General features: G+C 26.5%; 1 protein-coding gene across 3 annotated transcripts; it reads left to right on the forward strand.

Annotated features, from left to right (window-relative positions):
• Positions 1-9,123: 9,123 nt before the first annotated feature.
• LOC112594474 (eIF-2-alpha kinase activator GCN1) lies at positions 9,124-25,983 on the forward strand. Of its 3 annotated transcripts, XM_025339266.1 has the most exons (36): positions 9,232-9,249; positions 9,313-9,412; positions 9,520-9,715; positions 9,921-10,082; positions 10,149-10,326; positions 10,384-10,636; positions 10,706-10,884; positions 11,031-11,231; positions 11,305-11,457; positions 11,615-11,786; positions 11,863-12,092; positions 12,161-12,293; positions 12,398-12,522; positions 12,756-12,937; positions 13,006-13,225; positions 13,924-14,257; positions 14,346-14,907; positions 15,473-15,683; positions 16,977-17,862; positions 17,922-18,101; positions 18,169-18,654; positions 18,738-18,877; positions 20,004-20,152; positions 20,364-20,475; positions 20,587-21,005; positions 21,076-21,199; positions 21,257-21,490; positions 21,548-21,811; positions 21,878-21,991; positions 23,071-23,495; positions 23,571-23,782; positions 23,859-24,007; positions 24,075-24,179; positions 24,254-24,469; positions 25,669-25,686; positions 25,787-25,983. In XM_025339266.1, exons 1-36 carry the CDS (start codon positions 9,232-9,234, stop codon positions 25,913-25,915), a joined length of 7,971 nt encoding a protein of 2,656 aa, XP_025195051.1. In that variant the 3' UTR covers positions 25,916-25,983. The 3 variants fall into 3 exon arrangements, with proteins under 3 accessions (XP_025195050.1, XP_025195052.1, XP_025195051.1); XM_025339267.1 differs by lacking the exon at positions 25,669-25,686 and having other exon boundaries at positions 9,125-9,249; XM_025339265.1 differs by lacking the exon at positions 25,669-25,686 and having other exon boundaries at positions 9,124-9,249; positions 21,548-21,991.
• Positions 25,984-26,353: the final 370 nt, after the last annotated feature.

A 26,353-nucleotide genomic window follows, 5' to 3' on the forward strand; every position in this document is an offset into this window, starting at 1 on the left:
ATCTTACTTTTAAAAATGTACAACATTAACATTAGATATGTTGTGATTATATTTAAGAGCTTTAAAAACCGTTAAACTGACTATTATGTAATATGTATTATAATTTGTAATATAGGCAGTTATAAATTAATACTTTCTAGTACCTACGTATCAAAAAAATACGTAATATAGCCAAAGTAGGTTATTCAGATAATAAGAATAATTTAGGTTGAGCTCAAAATCAAGGTTTGCTGGTGGTTTGAGTCTTTAAAATTTGAAGTACTTATGTCAATTATATATTATAATGATACATTTTTTCGAAAATTTAGAGGACTAAAGTTTGTTGTTACTAGGATTAATTAAAATTGTTTAATATCAAAAATGATCGAAAATTCCCTTTGTAATTTAAGGTTTTATTTTTCATTGAAAGTAGATCATAGTACACTACCTATTTTCTTTGAGTGGTAACTAACTAAACAGCTTGGTAACAGTTTAACCATGCAATTTGTTGTTATTATTTTGTAATTAGCATACTAAGGTAAGTTACTAAGTTTAAAAACTTTTAGGTACTAACCATTGTACTCATTAAAAATTTAATATGGATTAGAACAATAATGTCAAGACTTAATCTACTAAAATATAGTACAGTATAATCTAAATTTTATAACTTAATACATTATACAATACAATAGTAACGCAATATGGATAAAACATAATATAATAAAATTAATTTAATTTAAATAGTAGGATAGATGATAGATATTTGATTTAAAAAAAGGGTTGGTTGCGACTAAACGGAATACACGAAATATGGATAGGTAAAAATATATTTATATTATGTAATGTAAAAAATTATAAAATCTACATTTTAATGGCCATAATATTTTTTTTAAATTTCTAAGTTAAAATTAAAAATAAATATTGTTTATTTATCGTTAAAAAAACCAACAGCACGTACTTAGTATTCCCAAGCGATTGTGATGAGCAATGATATCGATATTGTATATAGTAAATATTCGATATCCATATTGATTACAACTTTCCCGTCATATTTTTCGATATCACAAATTTTTATTATAATATTATTTTTCAATAATAATATTTTATTTGCAGGTTCTAAGTCAATTAAATTATTAAAAATTAATGTGTGTTGTACTAAATATAATTATGTACGATGTTGGTGTATACCATTAATATCTATAAGTATTAAAATATAGCATTATAGTAAAGCAAATGAGTTAAATTTATTAGTATGATGTAAATTCGGTTATTTATTCATTACAATTATTATCATTGACTGATATGAGAGTACAAGCGAATTTAACTATTTTTTCTAATTTACTCTCAAGTAAAATTGATACCCCAAATCTCCTCTCTTGCATTAATTTCAAAATTCCTACTTTGCCCACACGCAATAAATATCAGACTTATTGATTTATATTCCTGCTTGTAACATAAAGTTTTCTGTTAGTCAGTCACTTTTAAAAATGTTGAAGATTGTCAATATTGAGCTCTCTTACTGTTCATCTATTTTTCCAATTAACTTTCTGTATTTTATTATGTATATTTTATGTTTTCTTTGTTGTTCATAATAAATATTGTCTGTTTTTGTTTCTTATTATCTCTTGTAATTTAACTATTACCATTGAGATACTAGATCGTATTATTAATGAATAAATATAGTTCGATTTATGTTGTGAAAACATTTTTTGTTTCTTGCTCAAAACGCTTGATTATTCAACTCAAGTTATAAAAAAAACCTAAGTATTCAGTCATAATTTTCATGTGTTATAATATACGTTAGGTTAATATATATCGTTTTGGAATTTATAAATAATATATCAAATAAAAACTAATATAACTAAACAGAAACTTTTATTTATGATAATCAATAAGATTGACGTAATCATTGTTTTAGATATTATATAATATATTAATATATATGATTGTATATGAATACACAATTTAATAATATAATTTACGAATTACATCATAATATGATATATTTTTAATAATAACTTTAAATTATTATGTTTTTATATAATTGTCGTCGATCGTATACACGATGAGCTTAATACATATGGGCTAGGGTGTGAATAACAGAAACCGCTTATACATACTATGCGCAACATAACAAGCACCTAACAATTTTTTTTGGTCCGGTACCACAATGATTTACGTTTTCGATAATGAATTACAGAGGTCACTTCAAGCTAGCTCCTTCCCAGTGGACTAGCTAAATCTTCGGTTTAGACCTCGATTTCTGACTGCTATTTTGAACAGGATTGAATCATTAAAGTGTACAGTGTTTCGCTGCAGGATTCAGACACATTAGGCATCGAAAGGTACTATGCAGCTATACTTCAATTATCATAATATAACTTAAATATATTCTAAAAATGGTCGCTCCACTGCGGCTCCTCGTGTGCGTCAGTATCAGTTCATAGAAAATAGAAATACTATAAGTAATGTATGAACTACTTGCAGTACATTACCTACATACAAAATGTACCTATGTAATTCGTTTAGCATTGGTAGCAATGAGCTCACTTTGTGATAAACTTAACTTTTGATTTTGGTTGTTGAATTAAATTGTTGATCATTTGTTGCATTATTTTTAACTATTTCTGTTATATATAATGAACAATGTCATTTTGAAACATAAATTAAATGTTCATTGTTCGAATTAATTCGGAAACAGGTTAGAATTAGGATTCGTATTGATAAGTAAACCGTTCAATGGTTCAGGTGGTGTTTACATTTCCGGTAGTTCAGGTAGTTGCTTTTTCCAGACGGGCAACACATACCGGTTGGCTCGATTTAGAATTTCAGTGCATTACAATGTGGAAAATCCTTGTCAATAGTATCAATCTCCACTTTCGAATGAGTGTAATATTTAATACCGGGCCCATACTCGAATTCAAGACGAAGGAATGAATTGGATGTAAATGCTCTATATTATATAGGTACTTGTTGGCGTTGTTGGTCATTTGCTCTGCGTATGTCAACTACGAATGGACACGCTTCTAAACGTCTTTGTTGATTTTGTTCACCTTGTGCTTCACGCAGTCGCACCGTGTTCACACGTAGCACATCTTCATTATCCTGTTGAATTTGTTCGTCTATTCTTTGAGGCTTGTGCCCTTTTGTCTCTATTGACTGTAGTTTTAGTCTTTTGACAGGCCAAATCAGATCTTTTGCATCTTGCTTGCATTGTTTATTGCACAAAACACACAAATCGATCAAATTGAAATAGATACTTAATGCTGAACAAAATGAATTTATATACACAGAAAGAATTATAGTATTTTTTTTTTTTTGTTTTTATTGAACTTAAGCCCAGCAACTAGAACCATTAGCTGTTTGTAGGTGTTGTGAACTATGGTAAGGGGTAAGGTTGGTACGGTAGGTTGTATTTTACGATTATTACGGTTGATAGCAAACACGTGTATGTGTGGCAAGGTTTTTAACCACTATAATCCCGAGTGGTCACCCATCCGAGAGCTAGTAGCTGTGGCCGTTACTTACTCTCAGTCACATTCCGCGACTGGTAGCAGCCAACACGCCACGCCAAGCCACTATACTATTTTGTTATTAGAGTTAAACTGATAATAATATTTGCATATTATTATGTGGAAATTGATTATATACTGAGGCAGTTTCCTTGGTTGCGATGTATTATTTTCGGCTAGCAAAAAAAAAAAAAAATAATAAACAGTTATGATTTTACACGTTAAATATTAAAAAATATTTGTGGAGACCCGCCTTTTACACCTATAGGGGTTTAAAATTTAGCTTGAATCACTCCCTCAGACTTACTAAATATATACACAAAATTTCGTGAAAATTAAACAAGATATTTTGGAGGAGTTTGGCGACAAACATTTTCTATTGTGACAAGAGAATTTTATGTATTAGATTTGGTACCTAACTTTTGAGTTAACATTTATTTATTTGAGTTACCTATCTGTTCCTAGTTGTTGAGTTTCTACATACACAGCGGTGTATTATGGGTGATCTTTTAGGGGATGTCCAACAAATGTGACCTCATAAACTATTTTTTTAGAATTATTTACTAATGAAAAAAACAATGAATTTATATTTTTTTTTCAAATTTTATATTATAAAACCAATGATATACCAATATATTAGGAATTTTTTTTTAAGTCGGGAGATGTCCAGACATGGAGGACACCTCCCAAAATATTTCACTATACATACACATTTATACACAAAACCTAACTGCACAATAGTAATACACAACATGCATTACATAGCTAGATAATATTGACTGGCAATTCTGAATTCTGATTTCTGACCACTGCTATTCGAGCTATTACAGCACTACATTTATCAGCTATTTATATTATTTTTGATCTTAGGTGTTAGTTTGCTAAATCATAAGTTAATTTTTTTTTTTTTTTTGGTGTCTGGGCGCGCGTATTATGTACTTCTAGCCTACACATATCTATATGCACATCAATATACATCATAAACACCAATAATTTGACACGAAAAATTATAAAGTTCATAAATATTCGATACTATACATTATTATTAATTAATAATTATTTTTATTTTTATTAATTATATAGTTTCAACAAAAATTTGTGAGTCAACGAGTTTAACTAGATTTCGATACTACGATTGATGAAGTACCAGAGAGCATTAGAGAGGATACGAAGAGTTATTGATCGAAACACTTGAAGTTTACTTAGATTCGAATTTTTTGAGGTTTCCTAAAGTTGGTGCCGTACGTCATTGCTGGGCGAAATAATGTTTTGTAAATTAGTGTTTTGTTTTTTGGAGATTTTGTGTCGGAGTAGTGGTCTTAATTTGTGAAGTTAGTAGTTAATCGAAATTCTTTATGATTTAATGCGGTTTGCCCAGGTTAGTTTCATGTTTTTATAGTTAGCAGCCACCTATATGTATTATTTTACTATATTTTACCTGCACTATTGATAAATCCTTTTTGCGTAGGTAACCCGAATAACAAATTTACATCGATTTACGTTTCAGTAGTATTATTTACATGCTACTTATATGAATACGCTTATCCTGATATAACACATTTTATAGATATGCTGATATGCGATATACCAACGTATTATAGTATGCGTCAACACGTTTTATCCCAGAGCTGGTCTAATGAACAATATGTAAATAGAATTTTGTAGCCGAAATATCAAATAAATATGAATCATAGATTCGCAAACGTTCAATACCTACCGAGTAGCTGATGTATATAAATACCAAATTAAATAATATATAATTATAATTTATGAAAACTATTAATACCGATTAAATACAACAAATAATATTTAAAAACAAACATAATTATGTTTTAGATATGTCTGTGTTATGTACTGACATTACCTAATAAGTAAATTTTCCATCTACGAGTTATATAACTTTAATAATAACATATTCAATTTTAAATAGTCCCTTTATAATTTATATGCAACAATGAATAAATCCATAAATACAAATTATAATGAATAATGCAGTTTAATCGTGCATTGAGTTGTATTTTTTATAAATTCAAAAATATTCTAATAATACTTATGTATTTAATGAATTATATAGGTTATATTAATATATGCTTGAAAATTTCTGGGTATGCTACTAAAGTAATCGAAAAAACGTGACCGACTACGAATTAACACTTTAGTTGACTCTGCTAATAATAAATTACATTATAATATATATGTAATATATATATTATATATTATATTAACTGTTTGCACTAAACAGTGACGTGGTAAACTGAAAATTTTTCAGAGATAAAGAAAAATATACCAAGAAATCTACCACCACTATAGACGCTAAAATGGTGATGGGAAAAAGGGTATCTAACATAAATTATAAATAATTATGTTTCAGATCAGTATTTATTGCCTATTGAGTATTATATTATTAAATTTACGAGTAGGGAACCCATTCATACACCATACAAAAAAAATATCAGAGGCAATTGCCTCTGACATTAACGTTTTCCACGCCATTGGCATCAAATGCACTCTTGCATTGAAATTAGCATCAATGATACTTGTACCCATACTATTATAGGAGTAATTATTACAAAGATGGTACCAATTAAATTATTTTATAAACTTGATTTCTAAAGAAAAAAACTTATCAGATTAGTGAACTAAATAAAAAAAAAATGGATAATAATTTTTATTTTTTTATTAATAAAAGGATAATAAATATAAGAAATTATATACACATATAAAGTTAACAGTTTAATTATGTATGTAATCCAAATTCCAAGGTATAATTGGATCCAACAAGTTATTGGCGGTAAACGACTTTTGACGTCGAGTTTCAAGAGTTTGAAGTCGTTGTTATGTGTAAGTGGCTACGAGCTATGGTTGAACATAACCGATACAATGATGTTATAGGCTCTAACAATATCGTTTTCCCTTTTGTCTGTTTTATAAGAATCATAGATTTTGAGCATTATATGTGCGTTTACGCCAAGCATCACTGAGCTGAGCGACACCTAAACAGGTGTTTAACAAATTAACTTGTAAAATAGGCATAAACATTAGTACATTACATTAACGAAGAACAGTAACGACAAGTAATACGTAACACGTAGATATTATGATTGTTACGACCCGAAGGCCGTAATTTATCACTTCAAAAGTATTACTTTGAATACACTTAATACTTATAACTACAATATATTGAAAATGAAACAAATCAACAACGGTATTTTGGACATGTTTAACACTATTTACCTACAACGATACGGTAATAAACTGATAAAAAACATAACAAAAAAAAATATAATAAGAATAACGAGGTTAAGGTCCCTCACGTGTGCCACAACCGATTAAGAATCAAAAAAAAAGGTCCATCAATACATAATATAATACATAAATAATAAATAAAATGTGTTGATTGTATTGAATCGGAAATTGCACTGGTACACATAAACAAATTTAGCACGTATTCTCTTCCGGTAAAAGTTGTTGCCAAGTCCGTTTAAATTATTCATTGAAAATTTAATACAAATATACGATTCAAAGTATGAATTTATATAGCTGTCTACATATATAATAATCTAGAATAAAGACGCTGATCATTATCCGCGTCCGTGTCCAATTGTCACTGATGCCGCTTACTTGCACCGAAATCAGAAACTGCTCGGTCAGCATAATGGCATAATGCGCATACATTATTGTTCCAAGTCACTCGTCGTACACGCCTCAGAGTCCGATACTGATAAGTCGATATTACCATCATCGACAGCGGGACTGCAGCGTTTTTACACGCTATATATTATATAGTCCGTCGCGCCGGCAACACAATAGCCATCGTGTCGTCTTCGCCCATCGTTTCATAATACATAATATTGTACTGATGTGCCACACGAGTGTCTTCCGCGTATGCAACTCATACGTCACGTGACTGGTGTCCAAAGAACGTACACGAGGTGACTTTGCACGTGATAATGATAGGTGCGTTGTCTATTGACACCCGTAATTCATCAAATCTCTACCTAAACAATTTCATTTTTTAGTTTCCACGATCTATATCCGCATTTTTACCTCCTTAAAATAATTTGGACCCCTTTACACATTCGTCGTAAAACTTAATATTAAGTCCGGGTGTCAGGACAACGTCGTAGGAAAACATATTTTTTTAAGGAGGGTACAAATGAATAAAAATCGGAATCTAAAAAATGAAATTGTTTATGGGAAGATTTGATGAATTACGGGTGCCAAGACAACGCACCTGATACTGATCTTTGCTCTATCGTTTAACCCAACTGCACTGTTTCAGTTCAATCAAAACATTTTACACTACGATATAATGTCACGTACTTTTGTTTTAGAGGCAGTTATAGTAAATTTTTGCGAATAGTATAGAGCAACGGTCACACAACTCGTGACCGTCGACACTCGAACACTCAATCGCTCGTTCGCTCATCATATAATATAAATATTTACCCGTAAACTGACGACTCGTTTATGTACAAATATTAAAGCTCATTCCAAATTTAAATTAATATTGTCACTTGCAATGTCTAGTGCGAGATTACGATGATGGACGAATTTTTATAAATATTTCGAAAGCATACGTTACTATAGGTAATTGAATCTATATACAGTAGAATCCATTTAAGTCGCTTTCCAAGGAACCAGGTAAAAATAACGTATTAAACGAGAAATTGTATTATTCATATTACGCGAGAAAATCAGAAAATAGATAAATAAAAATTGTACATAAAATGTATTTTTTTATTATAATGCATTTATATTGTATTATTATTTATTATTACAAGTATAGTATAATATTATCTATAGTTTACATTTACATACATACCTATAAATTATATACTTTATTTTACATTAAAAAAAATTATCAATTTTTTTCGCTACTCCCTTCGACAACGGACTCGGACCCCACGTTCCCATCGTCAGACGAGCTTTTGGGTGCGTATCACGCGCACCGAGTTTCCGTATTCACGTGCGCAGGCGTATTGCTCGAAGATTAACGATAGGAGTGAAATATCTTTCTATTTATTATTTTAATCACACGCACGTAATGGACGGTGGGTATTCGAATAGTTGAATTATTCCTATTGGCAAAGGGTCGCCGATGGGTGTCATTTTCGTACTCGTCAATTACCTATTTATTTATTGAGTAATCATCTGAATGCGAATTATTGTGCTTGGGCTGCACTTCATTTTAACTTTCGGACTACTTATCAATCGCCGTGGTGACTGATATCTGATACCCTAGTTTAAACTTGTAAATCGTTACTACTTAATACTTCGTAGTTCGTACTTACACTTACAAGAATAAATTTAATATTATATCTACTATTAAATTTACAAATATTCAAAAATATTTCTGAGGATCATGATGACGGTGATCTATTTTGAATAATAGCGGATAGATACTCTTTACTTTAGTAGAAAAGTTTTAAAATAAAACACTCTTTACAAGAAGTACAATCTGCATGATTTGTGGTATTTGTCATTTGTGCAGTAAAATTGTCATTTGCCAATAATATCCTGCATACTACTCGGTTTTTTTGTTATCATAAACGTTACTATGTTCTAAGTAATCGGTGTTTTATCATTTTAAATTTCACACCGAAGTTCATAACCATGAAAACGCACATCGGCACATCGTCAATCTCCGTTTACTTGTCATAGTCTTACGTGAATTAAGTATAATTTATAAGTTAACATGTTATTTGTTATTTAAATTTCAAATTTAAATAATTGTAAAATGTCTGATCAAAAGGGAGTAAGTTAAAAAATATAAGTATTCAAAAATATTTAATCTAATTTTATTATATTTATTTTATAGAATACTAAACAATTTTCTGATTTTCATTTGAAAGTCTTGTCATCCAGTATTAAAGAACGAAAACTTGTTTTTAAAAATGCTACAAATGCTGTTAAATCTAGTAAATATATAAATAATTATATTATTTTGAATAGTACTTAGTAATTGTCTTAATCACTCACAAGTATCATAATAATAATTATTTGACTGTAATTAATTAAATTACAGATATTTCAAATGAGGTGTGGAATAATATTACTGAAGTTTTGCCAATTGTTTTTAGTCGTTATCAAGACCTTAGGTCACAGTCATATTTTAAAGAATTTGTCAAAGTACTGATGGTTTCTAAATCAGAAGCATGTTTAGTTAATTTTACTCCGATATTAGCTGAATATGTTAATACATTTCCTCATTTAAATATATCGTGAGTATTATATGACTCTAATGTTTAATATAAGATTACAATTTGCACATTAAAAAGGTTGTAATCTTTTAATACCGTAAATCCTTCCAATATTATTATATAGTTTTTATTAAATTTAGTGACATTTATATTTAATATAACTAAAAATAGTAAATAATTAATTTTATAATTATTTATTTACATTTTAAGAATTTATTTTTTATAGGAATAATTTGGCGAAATCAGTTTTTTTTATGTTGCAAGTCATCAACATTATTTTTAAAGTATCATTTAAAGATTATAGCATCTCACATACAAATGAATTAAGACAGCTAATTGAACTGCAAGCTATACTAATACATTTAGTAGCAATATCAAAAAATAGTCAGTAAGTAAATTTTTTAACTGTATAATTGTCAATATGTATATATATACAATTTTATTGAATTTTTAGATTATGTTTAAAAGTATTTAATGCTATGAATGATATTTGGATAAATGACAAAAGTACATTAGAATATTATGGAGAATGTTTAAAAAAAATTGATACTAAACCTTACTTATTAGTCATTGAATCATATTTACTTAAATCAATGGCATCAACCGACATGAATCTTGCTAACAAATACAAGGTATTCTTAAATGTGTATTATTTTATAATATTAGTTTTAATTTATTGTTATTTTAAGGAACCATTTTTGGAAGTATTTATTAAAGAAGGAATTGCTTGTAAAACACGACCAGAACAAGAATTAATTAAACAATGTGCATTTACTATTAATTTAGTTTCATGTGACGTGTTCAAATCAAAATTATTACCTCCCGTTTTAAAATCTATGCTTCGTAATCCTGAAGTAATACTGGAATGCATTGCTACAGTTATTTCTAGTATTACATTTGATTTAAGTGCTAATGCTGTTGAAATAACTAAAGGATTTTCTGGTATAAATTGTTTGTTTAAAATTAGATTTAATTTTTCCTTTATTATTATCTATTTATTTTTTATTTAAGCTAATATCTATTCTCAAAATGAAAGAGCTAGAAATGAATCTGCTGATTTATGTAAGAAATTGGCTTTAAAATGTAGTAATTCAACTGTAGTTTCTAATATATTGAACTTACTATTCAATATTTATCATGGTTCCGAAGGAAAATTGAGTACATCAGAGCAAAAAATTAATATTCTACAAGTAATACTGAACTAAAATATATTTATATTTAATGCTTATTATTTTTATACATGACTATTAAGTGTGGATTTATTATACATTTCAATGTTTCTTTAGTAAGGTATATCATTTTATATTTATATTTATAAAATATTATAAATTTTCAGGCAATTGGAAATTTCAGTTTTAATACAGTAACTAATGATGATGATTCTCAAAAATTAGCTGAATCAGTCATTGACCAATTTATCAAAATATTAGATAATGAAATGCATGAAAAAACGTTAGTACATGCTATCCAAATGCTAACTTTGTGGAGTTCAAATTTGAAAAAAACCATACCCAAGGCCTTAATTATGTGGTTTATTGTAATTACTTTTTTTTTAATTTATCAAATACATTTTAAATTAAATATTTTATGAATTATAAATTCATTTTTAGAAAGGGTATGATAAGAAATCATCTGTTTTATCCGTAAAACTATCGTATATGGATTGTATGACAAATATTTTCAAAAACAATTACTCAGTATATTCAGTTGATGTTATCCCATTATTATTAAAATGTGTTGAAAAATGTTCTCAATCATCTCAAGTATGTAAATTTATACATTTTTATCTCAAAATCTCATAAGATAGAAGATATTTATGAATATTGATATATTTTCTATAATTGTATTGGAAAATTTGAAAAAAAGATTTCTTTGTATAATTGTACATTTTTATTGAATCTAATATTTTTTATCTTTTAGGCTCCTATTGTGACAGAAGCTTTGTATGCTGCATATTTGTTATTATTAATCATAAATGAAGACCCAAAACTAAATAATGAAACCAGGTTTACTCCATTATGGAATGTGGTTCTTAATTCAGATAAAGCTTTATTTTTAAATGAAAAATTTTTATTCCAGTTTACAGATGATGGTATGTTTTCTATATTATTTAATTGTAATATTGGATTTAATTATAATGATTATTGTATTATTTGTTTTAAATTTAGTATTAAATAAATTATGCATGTTCAGTTTATTACTGTTAGACATGAAGTATGATCAAATTAATGGTTCTATTGAATCATATTTAAGATCAATAATTGTGAGTCTTCTGTCAATTAAATCATCAGTCCGTGTTCAAACTAAAAAAAATGTTTTAAAAGCTGTATCATTGCCTGGAGGGTCTAAATTAGCAGCTTCACTGTTGAACGCTACTACACAATTTCTAGAATGCCATGTATGTTATTATTTATTGTATAAATTTGTATGTAATAACTCAATAATTAATTTTTTTATTTACAATAGAATGATTTAGAAATTAATCCTAAACACTTAGTAGAAACCATTCTCATATTATGCCAAAATAGTAATATTAGTGAAGAAGAACAAAAAATCTTGGCTTTTGAATCATTGAAACCTTCACATCATCCTTTAATTGGTATAAATACCTACCTATGTATTATACTTTTTTTTTTAAAATTTTATAGTATTTACTTCATATAAATTTTTATTATCTTATATTGTTATTAAATTTATTTGTAGAATCATATGCTCCAAATCTATGGATTAGAATAGTTAATCGTTTTCAACTAAAGCCATCAGTTTTCATCAGATTGTATGAAAAAAAACTTATTAAACTTCTAATAGATGATTATTTACCTACCAAAGTAAGAACATTTTTTTTTTAAATTATCTATAAATCAAATAAGTCTTATTTTGTGAATTATTAATTAATTTGTGTTACGTCTTCATAGTATTTTATTACATAAATTGCAAATTTATATTGATTTAATACTATTTTAATATCTAAATTAAATAAAAATGAGTATGTACTATGTAGTGACTTGAAACCTCCGTTATAATAAAATTAATTTAATATCAATTTTAAATGTGTTATTAGTGTATGGAAAATGTTTTAAGTACTATAACAAGAATGAATGGAGATTCAATTGTACCTGCAGTTATTGATAAAGTTAAACAACAGTTAGAAGAATGCGATAAATATATATGTGTAACAGAGGTCGAGTATAACATATATTTATATCCAGAAGGAGAATTATTTGATAAATCAATATTAGCAGAGTAATATTAAATTTTATTAACTAATTATCCATAATTTTACATAAATTATCATTATATTTGATTTATAGAAAAGAAAATGAAAATAATATGAATATTAAAAATATGAAAAGAGAAAGTAAAGCCTACTCATATAAAGAACAACAAGAAGAAATTATGCTAAGAAAAGAAATTGAAGCAAAAAAAATTAAAGAAGGAAAACTTAAGAAACCAGAACTTTCTGCTAAACAAAAAGAAGCTATTGCTTTAGAATTAGAAAAAGAAGCAGCTATAAGAAATAGATTGAAGAGTGTAAGTATTTAAACATTGTACATATAAAATAACTAACTTAAGTTAATCTCCCAATAATACATGAAAATATACTTAAGATTAATAGCTCTAGCAATCCTTAATAATTGAAAAAGTTTTCAAAAATATATAATTATTTAAATTATATTAAATGATTTTTTAAAATTATGATGCATGAATAAAAAATGCCCAATTGAGTAGAATTAAAAAATTTCTAAATTATATTTAGATTTTTGAGCTACCAAAAATTTGTGCGGTACAATTTTATAAGTTATTTCTATTTTAATAATCTTTAGAAAAATAAGAAATATAAAATTACTTGCATTGTAATTTAATAAAACAAATATATAGCTTAAATATTATTTATTTTTATATAACACACCTCTTCTGGACTTATTTTGGAAATAAATTTTTTCTTTGTTATTCGGTATACAATATTCTTCGTTTTTGTTAACAAAGTAAATGTCAACTAAACTCCTAATATATTTTATTAATAAATTTGTTTGTCATCGATTTGTTAATATTTAAATCTAAGTCTTTATTATGTTTATTTGTATGATTATTAATTTGAAGAAAATTAAATAAATTACGAATTGGTTTTAAATTTTTATTAATTTTGTTAACTCACTAACTATATTATCACAAGTCACTGTTAAATTAACCACTGAACTTAAATAATTTGTTTGTACTTTATTTTATAGATGAATGATGAAATATTGACTTTAGTTTCAATGTTGAGAGGAATTATTGTTGGAAATTCTCTCTTAGTTTCTCAGTCATTGAGATATTTGATACCTGGAATAATTTCAAATTTACAATCAATTATAGCTGCACCACATTTGAAAAAAATATTTATAGATTTAGCATTTTGTGCTTTTCATGCTGATGAAACAAAAAAAACCAAAGTTGCATCTAAAGTTAATAACGATCGCATTAAATTATCAAATTCTCAAATCAATGCTATAGCTTATTATACTTTAAGAAAATTAAAGCCAAAATGTTTAATTGAGGATGCTTGGTTAAAAGAAGATATTGGTAAGTTTAATAACTTAAAATTTATTAAGAAACAATTTAAATTCGTTTTGATAATACTTTTTTATTTTTTTTTTAATATGTTTATTAGAAGTAGCAACAATCAGGCTTGTTAATTTATTTTGTGATTTAACTAAAAAAGAGCGACAAGAATTTACATCTCCGTCATTTTGTTATTCTTTCACATTGATCAGAGCTGTTATGTTGGATTTACCTTTTGATCATGAATTGGTTCATGATTGTTTATTATTAATAAAAAATCAATCAACTGTTCGTCCTAAAGCAACTTCAAAAGCAAAAAGCAATTTAGATCTTCAACGACCTAAATTTTTACCACGTATTGAAATGTTTCAACTTTTGTCTGAAATAATAAGCCGTACAACAGGCAGTCTTCAAGACAAAGCTGTATTAGCATTTCTATCAGTTGCTGATAGTTGCTCTACTAGCGAGAAATGTGATCCAGCTAACCGTGATGAAATATTATGTTTATTATCAGCACTTCAGAATCCCTCTCGTAATGTTAGATATACAGCTATTAAAGCTTTACAGAAAGTGGTAGATGCTTTTCCAACATCAAAAAAAGATAATCATATTATACTAAGAATAACTAAAAGAATATGGATTACTAAATTTGACATTTATGAAGAAAATAGGTATGATTATCAATTATGGTTAAACTGTAAAAAAATATATATTTATACTGGACAATATTTTTAGCAAACAACATTCATTATTTCAAAAAAATAATATTTTTTTTACACAATTTTTTCAGACAAAATAAAATAAAATTTATTGTTAAACATTTTTCAAAATATATATTTTTTTGAATGAAAACATACGTTTTTAATTTCTTATTCTTAAGTTTAATATTTTTCATAGTATTTGATACAAAAAAATTAAAATTTGGATATACCCCATAAGTGTTAGTGTATTATTCTGCTTACCTATGCATTAAATACTTTTAATTTGTTAATTATTTGTCTGAATTTCGATTTATATGTATTAAAAAACTCTAAACAAATGTTTGCTCATGATATTTAAACTTCTATGTTGTCATTCAAAAAAGTAAAAACCTTAATAAATGATTTATTTTGACTAGAAATTATATAAAAAACATTATTAGATTTTAAAATTATGAGTATTGTTTGATTAAAGAATCATTCAGCATACATAAATCTTTCTTATTGTTAATTAGTATTTGTGTATTTTTGTTACTAGGGAATTAGCAAATGAGCTATGGGAATCTTCAAAATTGGATATTAAAATTAATGGACTTTTAGAAAATTTATTAGAAGATGTTGTTCATCCAGTTGCTGATGTACAAAAGGCTGTGTCTATTGCTCTTTTTTCACTTTTAAAAGACTCTCCTATAAATGCCACAAATATTGCATTAAAAAAATTACTCACTTTATATAACAGTAAAATTATGGTAAGTTTTAAATTTTAATTTATTGTGTCCAGTAGGAAATTAAATGATTTCTAGTAATCAATTAAACCTTGATAGACACAAAATTTTAGTTTTTTCAAAATAAATTTATACAATTTATTTTGTTGTTACATAAAATTGACTTAACATGTTGATTTACATATGACTAACCAGTAGTCACACAACCATGTAATCTTATGGGCTACTCATCATTTTTATTGTCATTCCAAAAATGTTAATAGTGATATTTTCTGTGCAACTATAGTTATTGAAGGCCATTATTTATCAGTTTATTTTACATATGATAAAATGTCATGTAAAAGTAATTAATAGACTATTCAATACGTTTTTTTTTCCACTATGCTATTCTTACATACGTTATAATAAACTGAACTCAAAATTTACAATTTATAAAAGAAAATATATGTTATTGGTAGCACGCACATACGGCATGTAGATAATAAACTAATATGATTGCTGGCAGTCATAAAAATGAAATATATTATCATAAAGTTTCTGCCTGTGATCATATGAAAGTCAACGTGTTAAAAATAAATTTTTTCCAGGACTTTCTTTAGAAATTTTTTTTCTCTTATCCAAAACACGTTTATAAGTATTCTACTCATTCCTCAAAAACATAAACCTTCTTTCCTTCAACTGATTGTTTTTATTTACTCATTTTAAAAAGGTTTTGCCTCTTTTTTGGAGGTTATTTTATTTATTAGGTATAGATGTTTACTGTATTTAATATTATAATTCTATTTTTATTAAATACTAACTAGTAATAACTAATAAGAAATGTCAATTTTCTTTTTTTTTTAATGATTTCTTGAGACTTAACTTTTGTAAATAATATATGGTTCTTTTTCAATGATCTTAATAGTACTTTTATTATAAACCAGACTTTCACAAAATGGTTTTGATGATATAATGTTTTTCAATTTAAGAAAATTATATGGAATGCTAAAGACAACAATTTCATTTATGAGTATTAACTATTTTTTCATTAAATTAAAAAAATAATAACTTAATTAAAAAAACATATTTTCAGTACAGGCTTTTAAATTTTTTATAATGTTTTCAATCTTAATGGTATTAATTAATAAATGTTTAGATATCCCTTGAGATAATTTACTTAGTGACCCTTAAACCACCTTTCATAATATATTTTGTATTAACTTTAAATAAAATAATAAATATCAATGATAAACCTTATGTTTTTTTTAATGTTCTACTATTTTAAAGATTTATTTTTCTGAATTTAAACTCCACATTATCATAACATTTTTGTTTTAGAAACCAGATAGTAATGCAGAACTAGATGATTGGCAAGGTCGAGTTGGTGTAGCTATGGCATTGGAACAGTTGTCATTATTATTAAGTGATGATATGGTGATACAATTAGTAAACTTTTTTGTTTCAACAAGTTTAGATGATAGAAATAATGTTGTAAGAGAACATATGCTTAAAGCTGCAGTAGCTGTTGTCAATTTACACGGAAAAAATAATGTTGATCGCCTAATGAACATATTTGAGAAGTTTTTAAAAAAAGCAACTTCCTCTGAAAGTTTTGATAATGTTCGGTTAGGTGTTGTTGTATGCATGGGAAGTTTAGCAAGGCATTTAGATTCTGATGATCCCAAATTAAAACCTATTACTAATAGATTACTTGAAGCATTGTCTACTCCATCACAAGAAGTTCAAGAGGCAGTAGCCAACTGTTTATCACCTCTTATGTCATTGGTCAAGGATGATGCATCAGCTATATTAAAAAAACTTTTAACCCGCCTTTTCAATTCTGCATCATTTGGAGAACGCAAGGGAGCTGCTCATGGAATTGCAGGCGTTATTAAAGGTCTTGGTATTCTAAGTTTAAAGCAGTATGATATTATGAGTACTTTAACTGAAGCTATTCAAGATAAGAAAAATTATAAAAAGCGTGAAGGTGCATTATTTGCGTTTGAAATGTTATGTTCAACATTAGGTCGATTATTTGAACCATATATTGTTCATGTTTTACCACATTTGTTATCATGTTTTGGTGACAATAGTGAGTATGTACGAACAGCTACTTATGATTGCTCAAAAGCAATAATGAGCAAGTTATCAGCTCATGGTGTTAAACTAATCTTACCATCATTATTGAATGCATTGGAAGGAGATTCTTGGAGAACAAAAACTGGTAAGAATACATTTACTTGTTCTCATTCAATAAAATTAATTTTATTATTTGATTATTAGGTTCAATAGAGTTATTAGGAGCAATGGCATACTGTGCGCCTAAACAACTATCATCCTGTTTACCAAGTATTGTACCAAAATTAATAGAAGTTTTAAGTGATTCCCATATTAGTGTTCAAGAAGCTGGAGCTCAAGCTTTAAAAGTTATTGGTTCAGTTATACGAAATCCAGAAATTCAAGGTATTGTTTTAGTACATTTATTTTATATATTTTTTAAATTTAACTAATAAAAAAAAATTGTTTGTAGCTATTGTACCTGTTCTTCTTGAAGCTCTTCAAAATCCATCAAATAAGACTGCTCCTTGCTTACAAATTTTGTTGAATACTAAATTTGTTCATTTCATTGATGCTCCATCTCTTGCTTTAATTATGCCAGTAGTACAACGGGCATTTATAGATCGCTCAACAGAAACAAGAAAAATGGCTGCTCAAATTATTGGAAATATGTATTCATTGACTGATCAAAAGGATTTGACACCATATTTGCCAAATATTATACCAGGATTAAAAAATTCTTTATTAGATCCGGTTCCAGAAGTTCGGACAGTTTCTGCTCGTGCTCTTGGGGCTATGGTTCGAGGAATGGGTGAAACTAGTTTCCAGGATTTATTACCATGGTTAATGCAAACTCTTACATCTGAAGCTAGTTCAGTAGATAGGTCAGGTGCTGCTCAAGGTCTCAGTGAAGTTGTTGGCGGACTTGGTGTAAATAAGCTTCACAGTTTGATGCCAGGCATGTTATATTATTAAATACTAACACTAATTTTAATTTAATATTTTTAAGTATTATTTAATTTTTAATTTTTTTATGTGTAGAAATTATTGCAACTGCAGAACGTACAGATATAGCCCCTCAAGTTAAAGATGGCTATATCATGATGTTCATATATATGCCAGGTGTATTTAATGATGACTTCATTCCATATATAAATCAAATTATTACTCCCATATTAAAAGTAAGTATTACATAAAATAAAAAATTGTATCAAATAATTTTCCTTTTGTTCCCAAAAACAATAGATAAAATATTTATATATTAGTGGTTTTTTTTTAATGTAACATACTCAATATTTAAAAAAATATTTTTTTATAAAATTTGAAGTAATTAAAATACAACATTTTTGAAAAGAAAAATCAATTGTTAACTATTTTTTATTTTTAAAATGTGTAAAGTTTTAATTCTCTGATTGACAACATAAATTACTACACTCTATATTTTTAATAATTTTTGGTTTGATTAGTTAAAATTAGTCACTAAACAAACCAAAATCCTTTAATTTTAGTTAGTTTATGAGAAAATAATAACATTTGATCAGTTTATATTTATTAATAAGATTGATAATTGGTTTTTAATTGTATGAAAAATTAAATATTAAATCCTATTTGTTGTGATGGTACTTTTATAAGTTAAAATTGTTAGAAACTCATAAAGGGAATTTAAAATAACAAAAGAATATATATTTAAGAAATAATTCTTTATTTTTATTACAACTGCTATGTTGTATAGTTGAAAATACAATTTTAAAGCTGTTACTAGTGTTATTGCTGGCCACATCAACCAATCACACTGTATTGTTTATGAATTGTACAGTGGTTGGCCAACAATTATAAGACTATTTTGACTAAAAGACTATATTCCATAACAAAGCAGTCATTACTGCTTGTTAATGCGGATGGCAGCAACCACTAGTCATGGAAAGTATACTTTAACTGAAAGTTTTTAAAAAAAGTTTGTTAAAAAAAAAAAATCAACATTTTATATTAATTTGCAGAGTATAAAAAGTCAAATGTAATTAACTATAGATCTCATAAATATAAAACTAATAATATTTTAATCATGTCTATTTTTGACATTGTATTTATAAGAACAAAAATTATTACTTAATTAGTCAATTATATTTTTAGAATTTTATATATTAATAATTTTTCTATTGCTTTTTAAATTATTTATTAATTAATATGAAAATATATATTGCTATTAGTGCTTTATCAATATATTTTGTATCTCAATTAAAAAAAAAAAAAACAAAAAAAACTTAATTAAAATCATAAAATTTCATGTTACATAATTTAAAATTTTAGGCTTTAGCAGATGAAAATGAATTTGTTCGGGAAACTGCGTTAAAAGCAGGACAACGAATTGTAAATATGTATGCAGAATCTGCAATACAACTACTCTTACCTGAGCTTGAACGTGGCTTGTTTGATGATAATTGGCGTATTAGATTCAGGTAAAATTATATTTATTTTGTGTAAGGCGTAGGTTGGCCTCAGTCATTATTGTGTTTTGCGAACATACACACACGTGTTCCATAACCTTACAGACTTTATACCTACTCATTGCTAATGGCCTTAGTTGTCAGACTTCAGATAAAATAAATATTAAATATATATAATTATTTCTTAATTAAATCTGTTTATACTTTTATTTTATTTTTACAGTTCTGTTCAATTACTTGGTGATTTATTATACCGCATATCTGGTGTATCTGGTAAAATGAGTACAGAAACTGCTAGTGATGATGATAATTTTGGTACAGAACATTCTCACAAGGTTTGTGAACTTTTATAGCAAAAATAATTAAAAATATTGTTTTTGATATTATATTTATTAATAATTATTTTAAAACCTGGGACTTGACAAAATTAAATTAAATTTTTTAAGGCTATTATTGGCACTTTGGGAGCAGAAAGACGTAATCGAGTATTAGCTGGTTTATACATGGGTCGTTCTGATGTTGCATTAATGGTACGCCAAGCAGCATTACATGTATGGAAAGTAGTTGTCACTAATACTCCACGTACTTTAAGAGAAATATTACCAACATTATTTACATTATTATTGGGATGCTTAGCTAGTACTAGTTTTGATAAAAGACAAGTAGCTGCAAGAACTTTAGGAGATCTAGTGAGGAAACTAGGAGAACGTGTACTACCAGACATAATTCCAATTTTAGAAAGAGGTCTTGAGTCTGAACAAGCTGATCAACGTCAAGGAGTTTGTATTGGTTTGTCAGAGATTATGGCATCTACTAGTAGAGATATGGTATTGACCTTTGTAGATAGCTTAGTTCCTACTGTCAGGTAATTATTTCTAAGACTTAAAAAGTATTTGCTTTTTATAAAAACCAATTGTACTAATTTGATTATTTAGTCGAGCATTAGCTGATCCTTTACCATCTGTAAGACAAGCTGCTGCTAAAACATTTGATAGTTTACATTCAACTGTGGGACATCGAGCATTAGATGATATTTTACCATCCATGTTAAATAATTTGGTATGCAATATAAATAACAATCAATATTGATTATCTAAGTAAACAAAATTTTTTCAGAATAACCCTGATCCAGAAATTGCAGAGAGAACTTTAGATGGATTACGCCAAGTAATGGCAGTTAAATCCCGAGTAGTTTTGCCATATTTAATACCTCAATTGACTCAACCACCTATTAATACAAAAGCTTTATCAATTTTAGCCTCAGTTGCTGGAGAAGCTCTTAATAAATATTTACATAAAATATTACCTGCCTTATTAACTGCTCTATCTAAAACTGAATCAGCTGCTGAGGTAAAATAATTGTTATTATTTTTTAAATAAAATTTACCAGAAAAATTATTTTACTAGGAACTAGTATACTGTCAAGCTGTTGTGTTAGCAGTTTGTGATGATGCTGGAACTATGGTTGATTTACTATTAGATGCCACACAAGCAGAAAATATTTCTCAAAAGCAATCGGCATTACAATTATTGGCTGCATTTTGCACACATACAAAAGCAGATTATAGTTCATATGTTCCTAAACTTTTACATGGAATAATTTATCAATTTAAGGATCAAGATGAGAAAAATTTGCAATTAGCTTGGGAAGCTTTAAATGCTGTTTGCAAAGTATTTTATTATATAATTTACTTTATTCTCATTCTTTATGGCTTATACATTTTTTACTTATTACAGTCTGTCGATACAAAACAAAGTAATCATTTAGTATTTGAAATACGTCAAGCTATAAAATTTGTGATGAGTGATTTCAAGCATTTAGAATATCTTCCTGGTTTTTGTATACCTAAAGTAAGTTAAATACTTTTTATAAAATAAATATTTTATTACTATCTGGATGTTAGAATTCTTTAAGGTCTACAAAATTAAAATAAATAAATATTTTGATAAAATATCACAGCAAAATGTTGTACATTAAATCCTTGATAATTCAAAATTTAAGAAAATGCAATTTTATTGTTTTAGCTAAGATTTTTGAGTCATCAAAGTTTTGGGTAAAAAATATTTGACTTAAGTTTTTAAAAAGGTTTTATTATTGTTTATTGTTATACATAAATTACAGTGTGTGAGTTATTGTTATTTTCATTATTGGTGTTTTTTGATTCATAATATTTAACTAGACGTGTACAACCAAAATAAAACATTGAAAATGATCAGGTTAAATTACTAATACATACGTGCCAAGTAAATAATTAGACAAAATAATTGTAAAAACTAATACTAATTAATCATTGTTATCCATCTATATTCTAATCACAGAATATTCAAGTTATTGTATAATATAATAAATTATAATATTATTGAGTGTATTCTATTGTGAGGTATTTTTACAAAGTTTTTTTTTCAGATTTGACATAAATTATGTTAATAATTTATAACTAAACCTGTACAATATTATTTACCAATGCTGTTTTTCATAATTTTACTTTGAATTATTCTTAAACTACCCTGAAATAATTTTTAACCCTATGAAAATAATCTGAAAATTTTAACAAATGTTCTATAACTTAATACATCAAATATTTTTTATTGCAGCAGAGGAGTAGTAGCGTTCACACAGATCCTCCTCTGCTGTCGGTTCAAATGGAAAAAAAATAAAAATATTTTTTATTAATTTTCGTTAAATTATTTTAATGGTACCAAGGAAATACCACGTGTATATTTTACATATGGACTATTAGAAAGTGTCAAATTATGTTTCACCAAAAACTTGACTTATTTAAACAAAAAAGTACACATCTGACAAAAAGTCTTAGAAGTACTATTTTTGTACAAAAATTTTTTTTTATTTAACAGTTTGATTGGTGTTAAGATTTTTTTACAATTATTTTATTCAATATTTAACTTTTAATATCTTTATTTATTTATAGGGGGCTGATCCATTTGTACCAATATTTAGGGAAGCAATTCTTAATGGTAGTCCAGAAATCAAAGAGCAAGCAGCTCAAGGTTGGGGAGAAGTTGTAAAAGTAGCTGCAAAAGAAGGATTAACATCTCCTGTACTAAACATGACTGGACCTCTCATTCGTATTTTAAATGAACGTTATACTTGGAACATTAAATCAGCAATTTTAGAAACAGTTGCTTTATTATTAGCCAAGGCTGGTAGTAATTTAAAACAGTTTTTACCCCAGTTGCAAACAACATTTTTGAAATCATTACAAGACCCAAATAGACAAGTTAGGCTTAAAGCAGCTACCGCTTTGAGCCATTTAATTGTTGTGCATTCTCGCACTGAAACAATTTTTGTTGATCTACATTCTGGTGTAAAAAATTCAGAGGATATTACCATAAAGTAACTATAAGAATAATACACAATATAAAAACGCACTTAATTTTTTTATATATTAATATTATTTCTTTTCAACAGAGAAACGATGCTTCAAGCTTTACGTGGTGTTATTTCACCAGCTGGCGATAAGATGTCAGATCAGGTTCGAAGGACTGTATTTATGACTTTAAGAGAAGGACTTGGGAATCCAGAAGATACTATACGAAGTGGTACTGCTGGTTGTCTTGGTGCTTTATGTAAATGGTTATCACCTGAACAATTAAATGTTGCTTTAAATGATCATATTTTAAGTTAGTAAAACTTATCAAAGTTTATTATTGTCACTTTATTTTATATTAATTATAATTTTAATAAATTTTTCAACAGTCGACGATCCTTCACTAGATCCAATATTGAGACATGGTAGAAGTTCAGCTTTATTCGTTGCTCTTAAAGAATCCCCTGATTCAGTTTTTAGTTCATTATATTGTGATAAAGTTATAAAAACAATTTTATCTCATTTACAAGCTGATAAGGTAACAAATAAATATTTTTTTTTTTGTAACTCACATTATAAATGTTTTGAATATTTTTAATTTTTAGATTTCTATTGCAATGAATGGAGTTCGAAGTTGTGGATATTTATTTTTACATTTAATGAATATTTGTTCAACGATACCATCACAACTTTTAAATCCATTTACCAGAGTATGTAAAAAAAAACAAACTGTTTTTAATATCACAATATCATGTTTTATTATATTTTAAATAATAAATTATAGTTGATGAATCAATCGAGTAATGAAGTTAAGCAGTTAGTGGCACATATCTGTTCATATTTAGGAAAATCTGGTGTAACTTTATCTCCAGAATTTCAAAAAGCAACTATACCAATGTTAGTAAATGGAACTAAAGAAAAAAATTGTTACGTCAAATCTAATAGTGAAATAGCTCTAGTATCGGTTCTTAAATTGCAACAAGGCGATGCAACATTACAGGTAAATACAATTTTATCAATGACTTTAAATTTTAATTAACTACTGTGCAATATTTAATTATTATTGTTATTTAAAACCATTATTCTTAAACATGAGTGGATAGGCTTACCAAATATAGTAATCCTAATGATCCCTCTCCTTATTTTGTAATGGAATTTTTTCACAAATGTTTTTATTTTACTGTTGTAATTTAAAAATAATGACTATATAAACAAAATTTACACTAAATGCTTAAATTAGCATTTTCTATACATGAAATGATTTTTAAAATATTTTGAATCTCTTGGAACTATTTCTAAATATGTAAAATGTTTTAATAATTATAAATGAGAAAAAAAATTTCTGTCAAAATTACAAAAATTTAAAGACTAATGTTATTAAAATTGTAAAAATATCAATTTTTATATTTAAGCCATGAAAATTGAATATAAAGTTTCTTTTAAGAAGTTCATACTGGAATAAAAAAATTTCAAATATAATATAAACACAATTTTTTCTTAAAGACATTTTAAGTTCAGATTTGGATAAAATTATATATTAAAACAAATAACAATATTAGTTATTCTATTGTAGTTCTTAAATATTTTTTTATATGTTTTAAACTTTTGTGTAAATTAACTATATTTTGTTCATACCAGATCACTGTGACATTTTAAAGTTTTCAACATATTTAGATTAATATCATGTTATTACCTATTTATATCTCTAACCTATTCACATTGTTCTACAGGCACCTAAAATTTAATAACAATAATATAAACATATATTATATTGAATAGGGGTGGGGGGAGAGGAATAAAATAATTGAAAAAAAGTCAAATAAGACATTTAAGGATCTCAAAAAATAGTAAATATATTAGAAATTAAAAGTTTAGTTTTGAATATAATTTGTTATTGTCTTAAAATTAATAATTTTCTAATTTATATTTTTGTTAGGTACACATATCATACACTAAATATTACAATATAACATTTTTAGGGGGAGTAAGTGATTTATTTTTCATTTAGGGGCCTTTTTGAATAATTTAGCAAACCAAAAATAGCCTATCTGCTCTTGGTTTCAAAATAATAAAAAATAAAACTGTAAGTAGATAAATTAAAAGTCATTAAACTAATTATAAATATAATTATTATTTAATAAATCATTCACTTATATATATGTATAAATATTTTAAACTTGCACATATTTTTATATGCAGCCTGGACCTGAAATGGAGGTAAATAATTGTGCAAAAGCTGCAGTTTATTAGTACTTGACAGTACATTAAAAATAACAGTAATATACAAATTTAGTGATTTAATATTTTTTTATTTTAGGCTTGTTTAAATTTATTGGACACTGGTGCACGTGAAGCGCTAAATGATGTTATAAATAAAGTATTACGTAAAGTTTCAACTCAAATGGACACTAAAATTGAAGAGCTAGATGATACATTAATTGCTTGAAATTTAATGTATTTTTATAAATCAATTTTTGTGTGTAAAAATAATCAGATTAATATAAATAACTTTAATTATTTTTCAAGTTTTTGTGCTTTTAATTTCAATTATTTCATTCATATTGTACATGGACATTAAAATAAATCGAATCAAAATGTAATTTGTAACTACATTACAGTTTAATATTTTGTACAATTATTTGTTGAAATATATTTTAAGTGTTTGTATTGGAAATGATACAATGTATATAATATGTAAACACAATTTTTTTAAAGGCATTAAATATATTATATCCAATTTAATTCAAATACATCTTTATCTAAGTTTCTTTTATTTTGATCATTTGGATATTACATACGTTGAATAAAAATAGTATACAATTTTTTTATATTTGGTAGTTTTATTTTTATTTTTGACCAACAAAAAAATTTGCATGTATGCATG

The sequence above is a fragment of the Melanaphis sacchari genome, unplaced genomic scaffold (assembly GCF_002803265.2).
Source record: "Melanaphis sacchari strain LSU unplaced genomic scaffold, SCAv2.0 Contig22_pilon_pilon, whole genome shotgun sequence".
NCBI lineage: Eukaryota > Metazoa > Arthropoda > Insecta > Hemiptera > Aphididae > Melanaphis > Melanaphis sacchari.